Genomic DNA, 18251 nt, shown 5'->3' on the forward strand with positions numbered 1-18251 from the left:
TTTGCCACAGGGGACTCATTAAATGTAAACCACTTATACGCCGTCGTTTTATGAGCCTGAGTTTGTTACGTGGGCCATGTCCTTGAGAAAGAAGCCACTCGTGTCGTAAGTCTGGTTGGTAACCGTCGTTCGATATAAAAGCTGAGAGAAGTCGAATAGCCGGTCTGAGGGAAACGATTCAAATCCGTAAAATAGCGGTTTACCTATCAGGTAGGCATATTTATAATCGATATGCTACGGGTAAACGTCTTTACTGAATCACAATTCTGTTACTCTTGGATTAAAATTTGACTACGTTCCGAAATCCCTGAAGAGAAATTAAAGTATTCTCCCTCTGTTTAACGGTTGATCGGAGTAGCTTACTTCCGAAACTGTTAGTAACTGTAATTTTGAAGCATGAAAATATTAGTTAGAAGATGAAGAAGCTGAATTTTTTGCCAATGGAAAATGCTAATACAAATTGTAGATTTGTTGTGTAAGGGTATTACTGTAAATTGATGTGTAATGCTGGTGAGGAATGAATTGGACACGCTTTCTGTTTTTGCAGTTGTTTGTAGTTGGCTATGAAATGGCGGAGTGAGTGATTTTTGATTGGTGCAATTTGATGGAGGAAGAAGAGGACAGGATTTTGCTGAGTAGTTTGGGTGTGACATCGGCAAACGCTGAAGACATCGAACGTGATGTAATAGCTGCCGCGGTAATTGCTTCTATTCTTTATCTTCTTTGTTATGGACTCAGTAGTGTTTAATTTCCGTTCTATTCTTATTAATGGTGGAGGTGTAACATTGTCCTAAATTAGAATTGATGACTGAGGTTTTTGATTGAACTGAGTTTTTCAGTGGATTGTTCTTGGTCTGGTCGGTAACAATTGTCCCTGTTACATTCTTGTGAATTTGGATACATTTTATGACTTCTTATTTTCAAAGATGGTATAAATTGCTGATAGGTACTGGTTTTACACTTTGATGCAAACTATTGTTATTCTGCAGGTGGAAAATGATGCTGGAAACAATAATAAAGTTGATGGGAGCAATGAGGAGAAATGTTGTGTTAAACTGGAAAGTGTTGATCTTTCCTCCACCAGTCAAGAGAAACTTTACAATAAATTAAGGGCTGTAGAATTTGAAATAAATGCAGTTTCTTCGACTGTTGGTCTTGTGAGAAAGGTTGCTGATGAAGGAGACCACGCTACCAATGTTGATGGTGGCACAGAAAGAGGGAATAAAGAGGGTGATAAAAGTGTTGTCCAGGCATCTGTCAATGGTTCAAGTCTTCAGCATGCCCTAGCTACCGATCGACTAGAAAGCCTCAAGGAGAGGAAGGCTCAACTTGAGAAGGAACTTTCACTTTTTAGAAACGAAAAAACTTCCAAGGGTATTAAGCACGATAAACTTATTCAAGATCTGGTAAAGGAAGAATTCAGATCCAAGAAAAAGGAAAAAGAAACTCAGAAAGCAGGCAGAAAACAGTCAAAATGGCAGAAAACAGTTTCATTCATTGATGATGCTGATTTTGATTCTGTATTAGATGCAGCATCTGCAGGATTTGTTGAAACAGTGAGTTAAACACATTTCTTACTTTGTATAAATAATGAGGTGCATTATGTGATTTATGATAGGACACAAGATATCTCCACCTATTTATTTTCAAACATTTGTAATTGATAGTTTCGTAAATTAATATTCAGTGGATTGTTAACTTTATTTTTATGCCTTAGAAAAGGGATGAATTGGTTCGCAAAGGAATTTTAACTCCTTTTCACAAGCTTAAGGGCTTTGAACGTTGTCTTCAACAACCTGGACCATCTAATGAGCAGAATATAACCATGGCAGAAGACAAACGCAGTGATCTTTTCTCAGCTAGTGTTGATAGAGCTATTCGGTCAATTTCAGAAGCTGCACAAACTCGTGCAACAACCAAGTTGCTTGATCCAGATGAAATTCCGAAGCTTGATAGACCAACACATCCTTTCCAGAGGCTAAAAACACCTTTTAATATCTCCCTCTCTTCACCAACTGGGGCTGAAAAGAAAAAAGGTACAAAAAGGAAAAAGAAGCGACCTTTGCCTAACAAGACGTGGAGGAAGCGCATTTCTCTTGAAGAAACCGGTGTTGGAGCTAATGGTTTGTTTAATATTACTCTTGCTTTGGTTTTAGGCATTTGTAATTTTGTATAGTAATTTTTTGCTAGGATAATTTTGAATGGTTGTTAGATTTCTCTACTCTTGCAATTGCTTTTTTATTTTAATCATTTACAAAATGTCCCTGTTTTGAAGAGTGCCTTGTCTTTTAGAATGTTTGTTCATGTGTGAAGTTGTCCACTACTTCCCTAATTGTTTGATTTGCATCTTAATTTTAGTGCCCACATCATTTTTTTAGGAGTAACAACAAACTTTATTGTACATATTAGAGGTTTGCCCTTGTTGTTCATAATAGCCCTTTGCTTTCTCCCTCTCTGACCTACACAAGAATAGATTTTTATATGTTATTATGACTGCTTTTTTACTTGTGATGTGTATCCCTATTTTAGATTTAAAACTTTTGTGCTTTTTTACTTGTTGAAGATGGAAGGGATAACCTGGATACTTCCAGTTGTGAGGGAGAAAAGCAAGAGGATGCGGAAGATACAGATGACAGTGAATCTGGTTTTGTGACACTTGAAGGTGGACTCAAAATTCCAGAATCCATTTTTAGTAATCTTTTTGATTATCAAAAGGTGGGAGTGCAGTGGCTATGGGAATTGCATTGCCAGAGAGCAGGTGGAATTATTGGAGATGAAATGGGTCTTGGCAAGACTGTCCAAGTGTTATCCTTTCTGGGGGCATTGCATTTCAGTAGTATGTACAAACCAAGCATTGTTGTCTGCCCAGTTACACTGTTGCGACAGTGGAAAAGGGAAGCTCAAAAATGGTATCCTAACTTCCATGTGGAGATTTTGCATGATTCTGCTCAGGATCCTTGTAGGAAAAAGACGGGAGGTAAATGTTCTGATAGTGATTATGATAGTGACAGTACATTGGACAGTGATTATGAAGAAAAAATGTCTTATAAAAACACCAAAAAATGGGATTCCTTGATAAATCGAGTTCTAAAATCAGAATCTGGGTTGCTTATTACCACTTATGAGCAACTACGCTTACTGGGGGAAAAGTTGCTTGATATCGACTGGGGTTATGCCGTTCTGGATGAAGGACATAGAATTCGAAATCCTAATGCTGAAATCACTCTAGTTTGCAAACAACTACAGACAGTTCACCGGATAATAATGACTGGTGCACCGATTCAAAATAAACTTTCAGAATTGTGGTCCTTGTTTGATTTTGTTTTCCCTGGAAAGTTGGGGGTTTTGCCTGTTTTTGAGGCAGAATTTGCAGTTCCAATAGCTGTAGGTGGTTATGCCAATGCTTCACCTTTACAAGTATCAACAGCCTACAGGTTTGAATTGTGACATCTCTGAAAATTATAGGGGGTTCTTTCACTCATGTGAATTACTGTATCTTTGTTTATAACCAGATATGTCCATTCTGATATGTCTGAATAATTTACAAGTCCTAAACTTGGCATTGTGCAGATGTGCTGTGATCCTTCGAGACTTGATCCTGCCTTATCTTCTCCGGCGTATGAAAGCTGATGTGAATGCCCAGCTTCCCAAAAAAACTGAGCATGTTCTCTTCTGCAGCCTCACTGCAGAGCAACGGTCTGTATATCGAGCCTTTCTTGCCAGCACTGAGGTGGAACAAATATTGGATGGGAGAAAAAATTCTTTATATGGAATCGATGTGATGCGCAAGATATGCAACCATCCGGATCTGCTTGAGAGAGAGCAATCCTGCCAGAACCCAGATTATGGGAATCCTGAAAGAAGTGGGAAATTGAAAGTTGTTGCCCAAGTGCTGAAGGTTTGGAAGGAGCAGAGTCATCGTGTGCTTCTTTTTTCTCAAACTCAACAGATGCTTGATATTCTTGAGAGTTTCTTGATTAATAATGGTTATGACTATAGGAGAATGGATGGTCTCACTCCTGTCAAGCAGAGGATGGCCTTAATAGATGAGTTCAATAACTCCAATGATGTGTTTATATTCATTTTAACTACAAAAGTTGGTGGTTTGGGAACAAATTTGACCGGTGCAAACAGGGTGATCATCTTTGACCCTGACTGGAACCCATCAACTGACATACAGGTCTTTCTGTGATATATTCTTCATTTTCCTGCTCATTTTCATTTTTAATATGCAATTACTAAATTTTCCTTTTACCTGTGACAAATTTTGCTTTATGTTAAATAGCCTTTCTTAGATATTTCTCCCATTCATGGTATCATCTTTAATCCTTTTGCCCTGGAAATTTTTACAATTGAAACATTCCTGCTTTTCATGTTTTACTGCATAGGGCTTAAATTTAACAAAGCTTGGCAGGATTGTGTATAATTCTGTTGATGTTGTTATTTCAATTTAATCAGTAATTAGTATGGAAATTCTTGTGCTGTGAGTTAAATTTGCATTTTACAATAAGCCATACATGTATGAATTGAAAGAAACTATCGCTTATATCACAGGCCAGGGAGCGTGCTTGGCGAATTGGTCAGAAACAAGATGTTACTGTTTATAGATTGATAACGCGTGGAACAATTGAGGAGAAGGTGTATCACCGTCAGATATACAAGCATTTTCTTACTAATAAGATATTGAAGAACCCACAGCAGAGAAGGTTTTTCAAGGCTCGAGATATGAAGGATCTTTTCACTTTAAATGATGATGGGGATGGTGGGTCAACCGAAACTTCTAATATTTTCAGTCAGTTGTCTGAAGATGTGAATCTTGTTGGGGCTGAGAAAGAAAAGAAGCTGGATAAGCAGAAATTTAAAAATGCTGCTGCAACAAATGCATATGACACTACAGATGATAAAGAAAACAGCTTAGAGACTGGATCTTTCAAAAGAGAAGGGAAAGAAAAAGCCGATAATAATAATGGTGAAGTAAATGAAGAAACAAATATCTTAAAGAGTCTTTTTGATGCACAAGGCATACATGTAAGTTTCCTTCCTGTTTGTTCTTATGATTGTTGAACTTATGAACTTGTGATTTGATGTGCCTTCTTTATTCAAATTCAACATTTCCTTGAGATTTTTAATTTTTGTTTGCAATGAAGTATTTTCTTTTTTGTTTATTTTGTTAAGTTGCATGAGATGCACTCTATGCTTGAAGAGTCTTCCATCTCAACTCTTTGTTTCCACATTATAAAAGACATTTAGCAAAAAGAACTTTTAACAAATGATGGTAAAACACAGTGACACCCCCAGTAATCTCCATTAATGTCCCTATATGGTTATTGTTTTCTTGTCTTTAACTTTGTTTTTCCTTGCCATCACATGATTTTGTTTCTCTTTCCCTTTTGAATCTCCAGAGTGCTGTGAACCATGATGTAATCATGAATGCCCATGATGAAGAGAAGCTGAGGCTGCAGGAGCAAGCATTGCAAGTTGCACAAAGAGCAGCTGAAGCTCTGCGCCAGTCCAGAATGCTTCGAAGTCATGATGACATATCTGTCCCAACATGGACAGGGAAATCTGGAACTGCTGGTGCACCATCATCTGTTCAGCAGAAATTTGGTTCAACTGTGAACTCTCAGTTGATTAAACCTTCAGATGACTCATCCAGCAGCAAAACAAACAAGTTCAGTGGCTTTGCAGCTGGGGCATCTGCAGGAAAGGCATTATCCTCATCTGAATTACTGGCTAAAATTCAAGGAAACCAAGAAAAGGCAGTTGGTGCTGGACTTAGGCATAAGGTGGCCTCAAGTTCTGCCAATGGAACAAGATCTACAGATGTGGGAACCTCACGGTCATCTCACAATTTATCCGGTGTGCAGCCTGAAGTATTGATTCGTCAAATATGTACTTTCATACAAGAAGAAGGTGGAAGCACTGATTCAGCCAGCATAGTCCAGCACTTTCGTGATAGGATTCCTCGAAAGGATCTTCCTTTATTTAAAAATCTTTTGAAGGAAATTGCTATCCTTAAGAAGGACCCAGATGGATCATTTTGGGTGCTGAAGCCTGAGTTTCAAAAGCAGAAATGATTGCATTTTGTGAACATTTTGTAGACAAAAAGAGATTCAGTGTACTTCCATGGTAGATTTTGTAGTGCTTATTGCCTTTTGATTAACATTATATTTCACTTAATCTTTATGTAAATTATGGGCGTGCAAATCTAGTGTCATTATCTATAATCGATATCGTAAGAAAATTATTAGTTTTGAAGGATATTGAAATCGGAGATACGAGATAAAAGAGTTGCTTTCCAGTTTTTGCATTTTCAGAATGAAAAAAGAGAAAATGAAACCACATGGGGAGATGGTTAAGGGATATGCCAAATTCGGGAAAATCTGAAACAAAGCCATTACCAGAAAAAGGCCTAACAAACTCTATAATTCTTCATTTTATGTGCTAAGTAAGATACAAGCCATATGGCAAACATTATTCGAGCAGGAATGTCCAACTCACAAAAAGGCACAACAGCCGAACGAGAAGGAAAAAGAAAATTAAATAATTTCTCTATCACATTGAATGAAACATAATGAGTCCCGAATGGAGACAAGACATGTATCAATATAACATCATCAAATGTGCAAGTATTTGGTATTCTTCCATATTTTTTCCTCAAATTTCCTTCTATTTGTTTTCCCCGAGAAAACATAAAACAAAGACCTCATACAAAACAAACGCTCACACAATCAGAAAGCTGCCCACCCTGATGCAGTAGGAGTCTTGGTAGATCCGGATGTGGTAGTCGAAGGAAGATTCCTCTGCACAAATAAACAAGCAACAAAGCTATGGTGTTTCATTAATGACCATAATTACTGAAAAGGGCTTTAGTTCATAACAGCAGAGTACTGATTAACATCAAAGGCAGAGCACAATGTTATGTTTACACATAAGAAAGATGTACAAACGTCACAGAAGGAAATCTTCAGAAAAGAAAAATCAATTTGGATGTTAAAGGAGTTCAAGGTGAAATATAAAAAACCCCAGCTATTTTCACGCTAAATTATAATATAATTGACAACTTTTGCATGGCCATGCATGAGCAGGGAAATGACAACCAAATAAATAGAGGATCTTAAAAACATTTTCTTCCAGGAATGACAAGATACAAAATGTTCCTTTGTTGGTGAAAGCCTAGATCTTAAAACATGATATTTTAGACAAAATTAAAAAAATCCTATTTATAGAAGAAGAAAATTAAAGCATCAATTGTACATATGTCAGGTATAATTACATATTAAGACTATCTCTATACCATTCTTAACATGGACTTCAAAAGTAACTTCTAAGCAGAGCAGAATATATGAATGTCAATCACAACAGTTAAGTTCCAAGAATGACTAAATACACTAAATGATGCCAGTTTATATGTGCAACATGTTTAGTATATATTGGCAGTCTAATTCCATTAGCAACAAGAGACACATTAGATGATTAATTATTGTATAAATTTTTAATCAACAGTTATACTAGCATGTCTCAAAATTCTATCATCTTCCTTAATAAGCCTGGGGTATAATACTACCAACAAAGTGCATACCTCAATTTGAGAAAAATCTGACAAAGCATCTGCAGTAGAATGTATTGCGGTTTCCTTTGGTGCCATGACACCAACTTTTCGACTAGCAGAGTTCATCCTAGCAGCAGCAGGATCATTAGGAGGTGGAGGGAGAGGAGACCTAATTTTTCCTGTCTCAGGTGGCGGGGCAAGCCCTACAATTTTAGGCTTTGATCCTGATAACCCAGCAGCTGAAAGCATACCAGTTCCACTAGTTGGTTTGGGCTTCACATTAATTCTGATAGTCTCACCTTCCTATTATGAGAAACATTATTAAGTCAAATCCATACTGAATCAATAAATAACTAACAATTTAGACCAACATCAAATAACCCAAAATTTAGATCAATTGAAAATCTATACTCCCATTGATGGACACCACAGAACAAAATTGCAGATCCAAATAATAAGAAGCCAATGCGAAAGCCATAAACTTGATTATGCGAAGCATCAAATACAAAAAGTTACCTCATAAATTTTATCACACTATAGAGACAGTAGAAGAATAAAACAATGACAGTAAGAAAGACTAAAAGAGCTAATTATAATAATTATTAAATTTATTTTAAACTTGTTGGCCGTACCTTCAATCTATGATTAACAGCGGGATGAATATCGATATGGCTATCGTTCTCACTCGTCTCGCCAGTCTCTTTCTCGATTTCTCGTCTCACGTATTTATCGTGATCCGATAACGCCACGTTGAAATCAAACGCTTCGTTCCTCTCGTTAAAACCTAACCCGATGAATGCGTGTTTCCCCGTTCCGTCCTCGATCTTAAGCACGAAATACCGAGAGGAGTCAAGGACGGTCTCCACGGACGTCTCGCGCTGCCCAGGGTGGACGAAACACGCAGCAAAGAGCTCGCCGGAGTTGGGATCCTCTAAGCGGATCTCACAGCGGTCTTTGCAGGAGACGACTCGAAGCCTACCAGACCAGATCTTGTCGGACTGTAACCACTCGCCGCATTTGTAGCCACCAGAGGTACTGCGTGGGGGGATTTTGTACACGGAGACTTCGCGGACAACGAGAAGCGTGTGCTCATACGACTCCTCATCATCAAACGACATTGTCGCTTCGCAAGTAAATTTAGGAAATATCTACTAACTTAAACAAATATATTCAGGAACGAGAAGGAAAAATGAACAAGAGAGGTGAAGAGAAGGTATCACAGACCACCTGACCCGAGAGAACTTGCACTTGCAGAGACGTGGCTTCTAAGACTGATTTGATTGGTCAACTATTTCTACATTCACTTTTTGGGCCATAAACTGGGCCTCAGACCCGGCTAAAATTATATTTGGGCCAGGATGGCCCTGAAGTCAGTCTTATTTGGACACGTGCGAGGCATGTGGGGTGGAAAAACCCCTATTTTAAACCCTAGCGCTCCCGGTTTGGCGATATTCTTGACTTCTCTAAGCTAAAGAACTTGTATAGTTTCAAGAAATTGTGACGATGTATCTTCAGTTCTACATAAATGAGAATGGCGATAAAGTCTACACCACGAAGGTAAATTATTTTAGCTGCCTCTTTGTCGAAAGTCAATTATTTATGTCGTTTTCTGGATTGTAAAGTTGATTATCTTGCGCATATTTTGAACTTGGTTCAAAGTTTATTATTTGTGTATACTTGTCTTTCTCCATCTTTCCATTAACCATTGATTGCATCATTGAATACAGAAAGAATCACCTGTTGGGATTCCTACCCAATCTGCTCATCCGGGTACTCTATCTTGCTTATTTATTCAATTTTTTTTTCTATATTTTTAGATTTTTTTCCCTAAATCAACAGTGTGTATTTTTTAAGGATTCGGAAATCTTTCCATATCATATTCAATAGTCATTGTGTCATTTTGTTTTCTGTAATTGGTTAAAAGTATTCGGTATATACTGACCAAAAGTGTTCCAGTCTTTTGATTGTTGAGAATTAGTTTCTCCTCTCTGTAACAATAGCACTTGCATAAATACTAGAGGATGACTCAAACTAAACATCTTTATAAATTTCCTGTAATTTTATTAATATGGGTTAGATTTTATATCACTTTGAAATGGTGTGTGTAGTTTTGTTATATTGGTAAATAAAATGAGTTGGGATATAGGATAGTAGAGAATAGAGTTTATTTGGTTAAATGGTAGCAAGTGAACAAACGCTGTTATTGTAAATGAGCATTTGCTTGATTATTAAGCATCCCTCTCGTTGTTGTAAGAATTGTGATTTTTTCTTTTTTTTTTTATGAATGATATGTGTATTTTCTAAGTGCCATTGATTTCCACTTCTTAACTTATTACCTTCCAACTGCAGCTCGCTTTTCGCCTGATGACAAGTTCTCGAGGCAGAGGGTTCTTCTAAAGAAGCGGTTTGGACTTTTGCCCACTCAGAAGCCGCCTCCAAAGTACTGAAATCATTTTTAAGGAGCTTAGCCTGCCAATGTGCTACTTGAAACTACTTTATTTTTCAACATTTCATCTTTCAATGGATGTGTAGTGTAGGAGAATAGTTGTATGCCAATGTTGGATGGATAATCGATTGAAAAGTATATTCTTAACAATCAAATGTGTCCTTATGGACATAAAATTTTCTAAGTCTTGGATGTTTGATATGGATGTAGAGCACAGTTATATTTGCTATTATGCTTAATAAATGCTGGATTTTAAAGTACCACTACATTTTCTGTTGATGAATAAAGGGTTCATGGTACTTTGATGCTAAGCATAACTCTACCAGCTTAGGGCTTATACATGCACTTACCCAGTCCGGACTTACAAATGATGAATTTGTGAAGAAAAGCAGAAGTTGAGATTTGGCTATTTTGTTATAGCAATTGAATTCAGTGATCGAAAAGGGCATATTGAGCTACCAAAAAGCATATATTCAGTCTGGTAGGTGACTGCTATATCATACTAGTAGCTCAATTTAACAAGGAGAATATTGGAATTACATTACTATAATCTGAAATGTAATTCTGTGTGTGTGTGTTTCAAGATATAAAAAGTTCTCCATCATCTTTCAGGATTAGAGTCTTCTTTTAAACAAACCTTAGAATGTACCAGAGCAAATGAGCAATAGCAGTAAGATTGTTTGGTGTTATTTTATTTTTTTTATTTTTTTTGGGTAAATGTAACTTCACTTTTAATTATCTTTTACAAATGAATAGGATAGAGAGAAGTGGTAAAATGGAATGCTTTCCTGAAGCTAAAAAATAGAAATCTTGAAAACATAGATAAATTTTTGTCAATTGGACTATATACATAAACTAAAGGGGCACTCGAAAACTGAATTCAGCTAGACAATGGTTAATTTCCTCTGTAATTTTGGGAATAAATCAAAATATACCACTATTAATAACTAAATAAATATTTTTTTTTGTTAGTGGTAGTTCTGTAATAAAAGCCAAGACTTAGGTTCAAATTGGAACACGCTGCTCACTTGGTTGGTTTTATAACAGTTGAAACACTGCCTCTATTTTCGTGCTTGCTGGTCTTCGCAGACTCACGACACTGACTTACCTCCGCGACTGTTATACGTACGATCTAAACCCTAGTTTTCGCAATTTCGTTTCAATTATCTCATCATGTGATTTCTATTTCTAGTTTATTGATTCTGCAAATATGATTGCAGTGATGGCCAGGAGTCTAGTGAGATTTCTGGTGCTGTTTTTGGCGATTTCGATCTGCCATTCTGCCTCGATCTTTCAACCGATTTCCGACTCTCACCGATCCGCTGCCTTGGACATCTTCAAACCTGTCGATGGATCTTTTGGCAGGTACCATTCGATTTAAACCCTAATTAGACTCACACACTCTCTTATTTATTTTTTGTGATTCTAGTGCACATTATGAAGCGAATATGTTTTAATTTACATTTATATATGGTTGGTTGCTGAGATAATTGGATTTTCAATGAAGAATTTCAACGAAAGGTCTACTTCTGAATGATTTTTTTTTTAATTACTATTATTGGGTTTTATACATTCGGAAATGAAAGATTTGAAGCTGCTATGTCTGTTCATTTTTCCACTTTCATACGTAGGTGAGATGAATTCCATGCGGCTGACTAGGGGAAATTGACTTGATTCTTATTTTTAGCTATTTCTGTCTTTTAGACTTTCTTTTGGTTTATTTATATTTTTTGGTCAGCCGGAATTCTACAATTTCGTTCTACAAATTTTGTATATAAAGTTTCTTCGCATTATAGTGCTTGTTATCCTTCAAGTGAAACAACTCTCTGATTTGGTTTTGATTATACCAGCTTAGAGGAGAATTATGAGGCTCTCAGATCCCTTGAGATTCTTGGAGTTGAGAAAAAGCTTGATGTGGGCGAGACTACTTGTGGTTCTGTATCAAAAACCCTTGAGTCATCCTCTTCAACTCCAAAGGATTGGTTGTATGCTTTGAAAGTCAACGGTATTTTAAAATGCAAGATTGAAGCACAAGTCTTTGAGGTATCTTTGAGCTCTTATCTCTGATGTCTTTTTTCTACTTTGGATTTGTTGCCTCTGTAGTTTGAAGCATTTTAGCAGTGTGCGAACAAGATGCTTAAATTTTTATTCTTTGTAAAGGAAATCATTTCAAGACTCCAAACTGCTGTCAAAGGTGCAAGTACGTTGCTTGACTTCTACTGTTCAATTGGAAGTTTGAAACTTATCAAGGTGAACCATGATTTAAAGACATAATATCTCCTGCTTTAGGATTCAACACTTTTTTTTTTAAATTTTTCTGATCTTATTTTACAGTGGAGCTTATTTTTCTTTTCTTTTCTTTATTTTTTTATTTTTACTTCTGGACAAATAAGATATGCCTGAGGTTGTGAAATTCTTTTACTGTTGTCAGGTTGTCAAAGGGATGCTTAATACATCTTTCTCTTCAACATGTTATTTCCTTTACATATTTCCATTTTGATATAAAAAATTTTAATTGATCTGTTGATGCAGGATCAAACTTCTAAAACTGATTTACATCTTAGCGATGCTGAAGGAGTTTTATACTCTATCAAGGTTAGTTGCTTCTTTACCTGCCAATATTTTTTTATTGTGGAAATGAGATCCAGCTGCTGGTTGAATTTGACTTTGAAATGAGTTGGTGGAGGAGTTTTATTGTTAGACCTGACTCAAACTGCCATCTCTGACTTGCCTTTTCTTACTGCCATTTTCTTGTTCTACTTATGGTGCATTTGTTTTCTAAATGATTAAAGTAATGTTTGCAGGCTCTGAGCCAGAGTGATGGAAGGTGGCGTTATAGTTCTAACAATCCTGAGTCAAGTACCTTTGCTGCTGGTAATAATTTTCAAGGATGCAATTAACTGTAATTATATGCTTGTGTTGTTATATAATTTTTTGGCATGTAGCTTTAATAAAACTTTATTTGTTTTATTGAACATAGTTTCTATCTGTATGTTGCGTATTATTTTGATTTGTAATTATCTTCTAATATGGAACCCTTGACTTACTGTGATTCTTGCAGGAATAGCGCTTGAAACGCTTGCTGGAGTTGTTTCATTAGCATCTTCTAAGATTGATCAATCTATGGTATTCTGCAACTTCTGAAAGGATATTGGACTTCTTTTCATTAGATTTTGCTTTTATTCATGTGTTAGCATGTTTGTCATCCATACTTCTGCTTTATGTACATTATGTTTCTATTTTGTTATGATTTTTCATTTATAATATTTTTATCCCTGCCTTTCCTTATTTTCTTAATTGTTAGCTTCGGCTGAGCAATATTCATATACTGCATTTGCTTACAATTTGCAGATTGGTACAGTGAAAAATGATGTTCTGAAACTGTTTGACAGCATTGAGAAATATGGTATTGTAGTTTCTGCCTTAAATTTAATTTGAAGAAAATTGTTTTTTTTTCTTTTTTTTTTTCTTATGATTTTATGCTTGTAGACCTCAAATGTGCAATAAAAATATACTATGTATCACATCTCATTGGTTTGGGAGGATCTTGGCCACATAATCAAAGCCTACTAGTTCAAATGGAAAGCTGCTTCTTTGTTTTTGTATGATTGTTTTGGAGGACCCATTAGAGTATAAAGAGAAAATATATCAAGAATGTTAAGGGATGATATTGCCTTATCCTTCTAAATATTAGATGGTGGAGAAGTATTATTAGGAATTGAGCACAAGTGGGAATGGGGATGTTTGGAAAGTTAGGCATGTAGAATGAAGTATGGGCTCTAGAGAAAAATCGAGAATGGAATTGCATGCATATTTATATTGTACCTATTAGATTGATTTTAAATAGCCTAAGATACCTCTCTTTCAGGATGCTTCCGTTTCTTTCAAGTTTCTGATGAAATGATGGTTTTTAACTGGTGTTAAGTTTTGAATTCATAATTTATTTGTCAATGCTATGGTAAATATGTCTAATCAAGTTTCCTTATTGTAGATGATGGGGCATTTTACTTTGATGAGAAAGTTGTTAACGTACGTGAACAACTGGGTCCTCTTTCAACTACCTCATCAGTTGTTAGAGGGCTGACAGCATTTGCTTCTGTAACCACTGGAAGTTTTGAAGTGAGTACGTGTATACTTATTGGTACATACCTTAGGCACTATTTTCTATTGGACAACGTTCTATTGATTCTGTATTGTGCTTGCAGCTTCCAGGGGATAAAATATTGGGTTTAGCGAAATTCTTCCTTGGAATTGGAATTCCTGGTGATGCTAAAGATTTCTTTAACCAAGTGGACTCATTAGCTTGCTTGGAAAGCAATAGGCAAGTTCTTTCCTTGAGTTTTTCAATATTTTGGCCTTTCTATGTAATACATATATGTGATGCTGTTGTGAGATAGACTCGTCTTGATTGCAATCAACGGACTTGTTTTGAAATATAGCATTTCTAAGTTTCTTTCTTGCAGAACAGTTTTTAACAATATATTTTTCTTGGAACATAGACATACTCCTTTCTTCAATATATGATGTAGTTACAGCTTTATAGTTGAATTCTCTAACCCCAAAGTTGAGTTTGAGTGATCTAATGGTTCTAACCAATAGATCATAGGTTCAAATTCCTTCGAGTCACCTACTTTGGATATAATATCACAGAAGTTTCCTTAAAAATGTATGGTCAGAAGTAGCTTCTAGTTTAGAAATCAGTGAGCAAGGGAAGGGGAGGGATTTTTAAGAATAGAGTAAAAAAAAAAAGGGCGAAATTATTGTGTTCCATGTTGTGGCCTTTGAACCTTGTTTTCATTTTTCCTTGCACTAAATTTTACATTTTTACGTGCAGAATTGCCATTCCACTTATCCTATCACTTCAATCTACAGTGCTTTCAGTGACTAAGGATGAGCACTTAAAGGTTTGTTTCCTAATATAAATCTTGCCTTCATGATGCAGTTCTGTAACTTTCTGATTGGCTGGTTTCTCTGATATTGGTAGTTGGCTTCATTTTCAGTTTTTGTTATCATCTAGTTGCTACCTCACTTTTGGTCCTTTATCTTGAGATGTTCTGGGATCCTATGTTTGTTAAATGTATCAACAATTTTCCGTTTTCTAATATAGTCTTTGCTGAGTCAAAAAGTGAAATGTGTATGCTTAGTAAAGCTGCTTTATGCCTCCAATGCTTTTAGTGTGATCTATCACTTTTACAGTGTCCTTCACACATTCTGAATCAAGATAGTTTGGGTTGGTGGTTCCATCAATTGCAAGACATGTATACTTTGTAAAGCTGCTTTATGCCTCCAATCTTTTTGTTTCACTTTTACAGTGTCCTTCACAATATTCAGAATCAAGATTGTTTGGGTTGGTGGATCCCTATATTTTGAAATATGTATACTTTGCAAAGCTGTTTTATGGCTCCAATGTTTTTAGTGTGATCTATCACTTTTACTGTCTTCACACATTCAGAATCGAGATGGTTTGGGTTGGTGGATCCCTATATCTATTCTCTGGATGCCATTCTGTCAAAGCTTGTCATTTTTAGTGGCCTGTTTTATAGGGTTTCTTTAGTTAATTTTGACTTTGTTGTTTGTGCCCTGTAAATCAGATTAAGGTCACTACTGTGCTTGGTGCAAATGCTCCTCCCTTAACAGTGAAAATTGTGCGGGCATTTTCCTCACAGTCAAAGGAAACTACCATTGTTGAGAACAAGGTGCTGAAAATTTCCTTCTTTTAACCTCTATTTGGTGCAAGTTACATTTTTTGTTTGGCTAACTTCAATCTATGTTCTTTGTCAATTATGTAATTTAGGAACTCACATATGATCCACAGAGTGAGTCTTATTTCTTAGATTCAGTGCCAAAGCCTGTTGATGTTGGAAATTATATTTTTATTTTTAAGGTATTATTATCATTATCATTATCAGTTGTTTACCACTTCTGGTAAAAGATCAATTATCTTACCTCATTTCTATATTTCTGTATGTAGTTTGATGCCAAGTTTGAATTTTGTAGATGGTGCCTCATGATTCTGATCATCAAAGTGTCTATGCTACTGGAACCGAAACTCGAGTACCAATAGTTGTGACAGGACTTATTAAGTTTGATGTTGCTGAAATTGCAGTTCTTGATGATCACGGAAGCGTGGACACACAAAAAAAGTATGTTGTTACAGTTTTCAGATTTGACTATAATTTTTTTCCTACCTGTTATTGATGATGGTATTCTAGACTCTTTTTAATTGTGGATGTGATACTTTTAGAATTCATTCCGATTTAACTGTTTCTTGCTTTAATTAAACTCCAATCATATCATTTGGATTTTTAGTTTTACACCCATGATTTGTATAGGCTACATTTGGGTGGAGAAAATGCTGTGTCATTATCAGCAAACCACTTGCAGAAACTCCGTCTATCCTTTGAATTGACCACCCCTTATGGGAATGCTTTTAAGCCACATCAGGTATGTGGTTGTTTCAACACCTCTTCAGGAATTTATTGACAATAGTTGTTTGAGATATATTATCGGTGTGCAGGCATTTCTCAAGTTGAGACATGAGAGCAAGGTTGAGCACATCTTTGTAGTAGGGAACTCTGGGAAAAGGTTTCAGATAATTCTAGTTAAGTATCTGTTTTTTTTTTTTAATTTGATTAATTTTATCTCCTTAACTTTATCATCAGTTGGTTAGTTATTAATTGTTCCAGTGTTTGTATGCGTAAGTTTCAATATTAATGACAAATTTGTATTGTTAACTGACCTTCATTTGTGAAAAAAGAAAAAGAATTTTATGTTGATCATATATATGGCAAGATGTCTTGCAGGATTTTCTTGGACTGGTTGAGAAGTTTTTCTATCTCTCGGGTAGATACGAGATTCAACTTGCTCTTGGTGATGCTGTCATGGTGAGCATGAGTTTATTCTTTATTATTATTATTATTATTATTTTAATCTTTTTGTGCACTACAATTTGAGCTAAATATGTTGTGTCTCCTTATAGGAGAACTCTTTATTACAAGATATTGGCTATGTTGAATTAGATCTGCCAGAACCCCCTGAGAAGGCACCCCGTCCTCCTGCACTGCCTGTTGATCCCTATTCAAGATATGGGCCCAGAGCAGAGATAACCCACATTTTCAGGGCACCAGAAAAGCTTCCACCTCAGGAGCTATCCCTTACTTTCTTGGGTCTTACTCTTTTGCCATTTATTGGATTCTTAATTGGGGTGAGTCATGAATAATCTATTTCCCTTGGAACTTTCATTCAGCTTTTTGTGCGTCCCAATTGTCTTTTCCTCAGCAGTTAGTCATATTTGAACTATACTTTGTTGTCCTGGACAGCTATTGCGATTAGGGGTGAATATGAAAAATTTCCCTACTTCAACTGTGGCTGCGATATATGCCATCCTCTTCCAGCTTGGCATCGCAGCAGTGCTGTTACTCTATGTTCTTTTCTGGTTGAAGGTTAGTTTTTATTTTTATTTTTATTTTTGTCTTTGTCTTTATTTTGTTTATATTGGTTGGTTAGCCTTTCTATGGATGGTTGTACCTTGATTTGAAATAGACAACTTTAATTACATATGCCTTACAACGGATGAGAACTATGTCAAAGTATTACACTTTTGGTTCTTTTTTACTTTGTTATGTGCTGGTGTAACAATTTGTTTATTTTCTTTCTGCAGTTGGATCTTTTTACAACATTGAAGACACTTGGTTTCTTGGGGGTTTTCTTGATGTTCGTTGGTCACAGGATCCTTTCACACCTGGCTTTGGCTTCAGCCAAAGTCAAATCTGCTTGAAAGAAAAAAAATGAGCAAAATTCCTTTTCAATAGTGATTCGACTAAAATGAGGGTAAAATTCTCTTTGGAAGAGAAGCAATGGACATTATGCTTAAGTTTTGTAGGACTCATAAGTTATATTAACCTGTTGAGAATTTTAGTGCAGACAGTCCATATCCACAATTAAAACTGGAAAGAAAGTTTATTTACTCCCAGCTCACGTTCTTGCCGCTAATGTTTTTCACATTTTTGAAGATTGTATGGTAGCAACTGGAAGGCCACCATCGATTTCTGTTGGATTTTCCAGTTGCCATTGTCGGTTCTGTTCAAATTTAATGAGTTCTAAATTCATGTTTCGTGTTGCGCTTGTATGGACCGGTAAAAGTTTCATCTACAGTTCAATTCTACAGTCTCTCTCACCTTATAGCAAAGGTTGGTTAGATTAAGGCAACTACAGTGACAATAAGAAATAAATTGTTAGATTTGGACATTTACT

General features: G+C 36.0%; 4 protein-coding genes across 7 annotated transcripts; 3 read left to right on the top strand and 1 right to left on the bottom strand.

The window, feature by feature from the left end:
- Positions 1 to 69: 69 nt before the first annotated feature.
- LOC123223744 (protein CHROMATIN REMODELING 8-like) lies at positions 70 to 6227 on the top strand. 3 transcript variants are annotated; one of them, XM_044647086.1, is made up of 8 exons: positions 70 to 210; positions 548 to 697; positions 990 to 1556; positions 1718 to 2123; positions 2564 to 3434; positions 3571 to 4180; positions 4555 to 5028; positions 5403 to 6227. In XM_044647086.1, exons 2-8 carry the CDS (start codon positions 605 to 607, stop codon positions 6075 to 6077), a joined length of 3696 nt encoding a protein of 1231 aa, XP_044503021.1. In that variant the 5' UTR covers positions 70 to 210; positions 548 to 604; the 3' UTR covers positions 6078 to 6227. The 3 variants fall into 3 exon arrangements, with proteins under 3 accessions (XP_044503021.1, XP_044503022.1, XP_044503023.1); XM_044647087.1 differs by having other exon boundaries at positions 184 to 373; XM_044647088.1 differs by lacking the exons at positions 70 to 210; positions 548 to 697 and having other exon boundaries at positions 1396 to 1556; positions 1723 to 2123.
- Positions 6228 to 6397: 170 nt separating this feature from the next.
- On the bottom strand, positions 6398 to 8828 carry LOC123223748 (uncharacterized protein At1g03900). 2 transcript variants are annotated; one of them, XM_044647098.1, is made up of 3 exons: positions 8185 to 8828; positions 7583 to 7855; positions 6398 to 6828 (listed from the first exon to the last, which is right to left on the bottom strand). In XM_044647098.1, exons 1-3 carry the CDS (start codon positions 8668 to 8670, stop codon positions 6724 to 6726), a joined length of 864 nt encoding a protein of 287 aa, XP_044503033.1. In that variant the 5' UTR covers positions 8671 to 8828; the 3' UTR covers positions 6398 to 6723. The 2 variants fall into 2 exon arrangements, with proteins under 2 accessions (XP_044503033.1, XP_044503034.1); XM_044647099.1 differs by having other exon boundaries at positions 6398 to 6803; positions 8185 to 8826.
- A 125-nt stretch (positions 8829 to 8953) lies between these two features.
- Positions 8954 to 10258, top strand: LOC123223749 (H/ACA ribonucleoprotein complex subunit 3-like protein). Its single transcript, XM_044647100.1, has 3 exons — positions 8954 to 9109; positions 9280 to 9322; positions 9902 to 10258. The coding sequence occupies exons 1-3, from the start codon at positions 9056 to 9058 to the stop codon at positions 9997 to 9999; spliced, it is 195 nt and encodes a 64-aa protein (XP_044503035.1). The 5' UTR covers positions 8954 to 9055; the 3' UTR covers positions 10000 to 10258.
- A 710-nt stretch (positions 10259 to 10968) lies between these two features.
- Positions 10969 to 18106, top strand: LOC123223894 (dolichyl-diphosphooligosaccharide--protein glycosyltransferase subunit 2-like). The gene is made up of 20 exons (XM_044647357.1): positions 10969 to 11123; positions 11219 to 11363; positions 11849 to 12041; positions 12159 to 12248; positions 12531 to 12593; positions 12803 to 12872; positions 13060 to 13124; positions 13350 to 13404; positions 13990 to 14117; positions 14204 to 14319; positions 14833 to 14902; positions 15590 to 15694; positions 15793 to 15882; positions 15996 to 16141; positions 16331 to 16442; positions 16516 to 16599; positions 16802 to 16882; positions 16978 to 17202; positions 17318 to 17440; positions 17659 to 18106. The coding sequence occupies exons 2-20, from the start codon at positions 11221 to 11223 to the stop codon at positions 17773 to 17775; spliced, it is 2076 nt and encodes a 691-aa protein (XP_044503292.1). The 5' UTR covers positions 10969 to 11123; positions 11219 to 11220; the 3' UTR covers positions 17776 to 18106.
- The last annotated feature ends 145 nt before the right edge of the window (positions 18107 to 18251 follow it).

Source organism: Mangifera indica, chromosome 8, assembly GCF_011075055.1.
Source record: "Mangifera indica cultivar Alphonso chromosome 8, CATAS_Mindica_2.1, whole genome shotgun sequence".
Classification (NCBI taxonomy): Eukaryota; Viridiplantae; Streptophyta; class Magnoliopsida; order Sapindales; family Anacardiaceae; genus Mangifera; species Mangifera indica.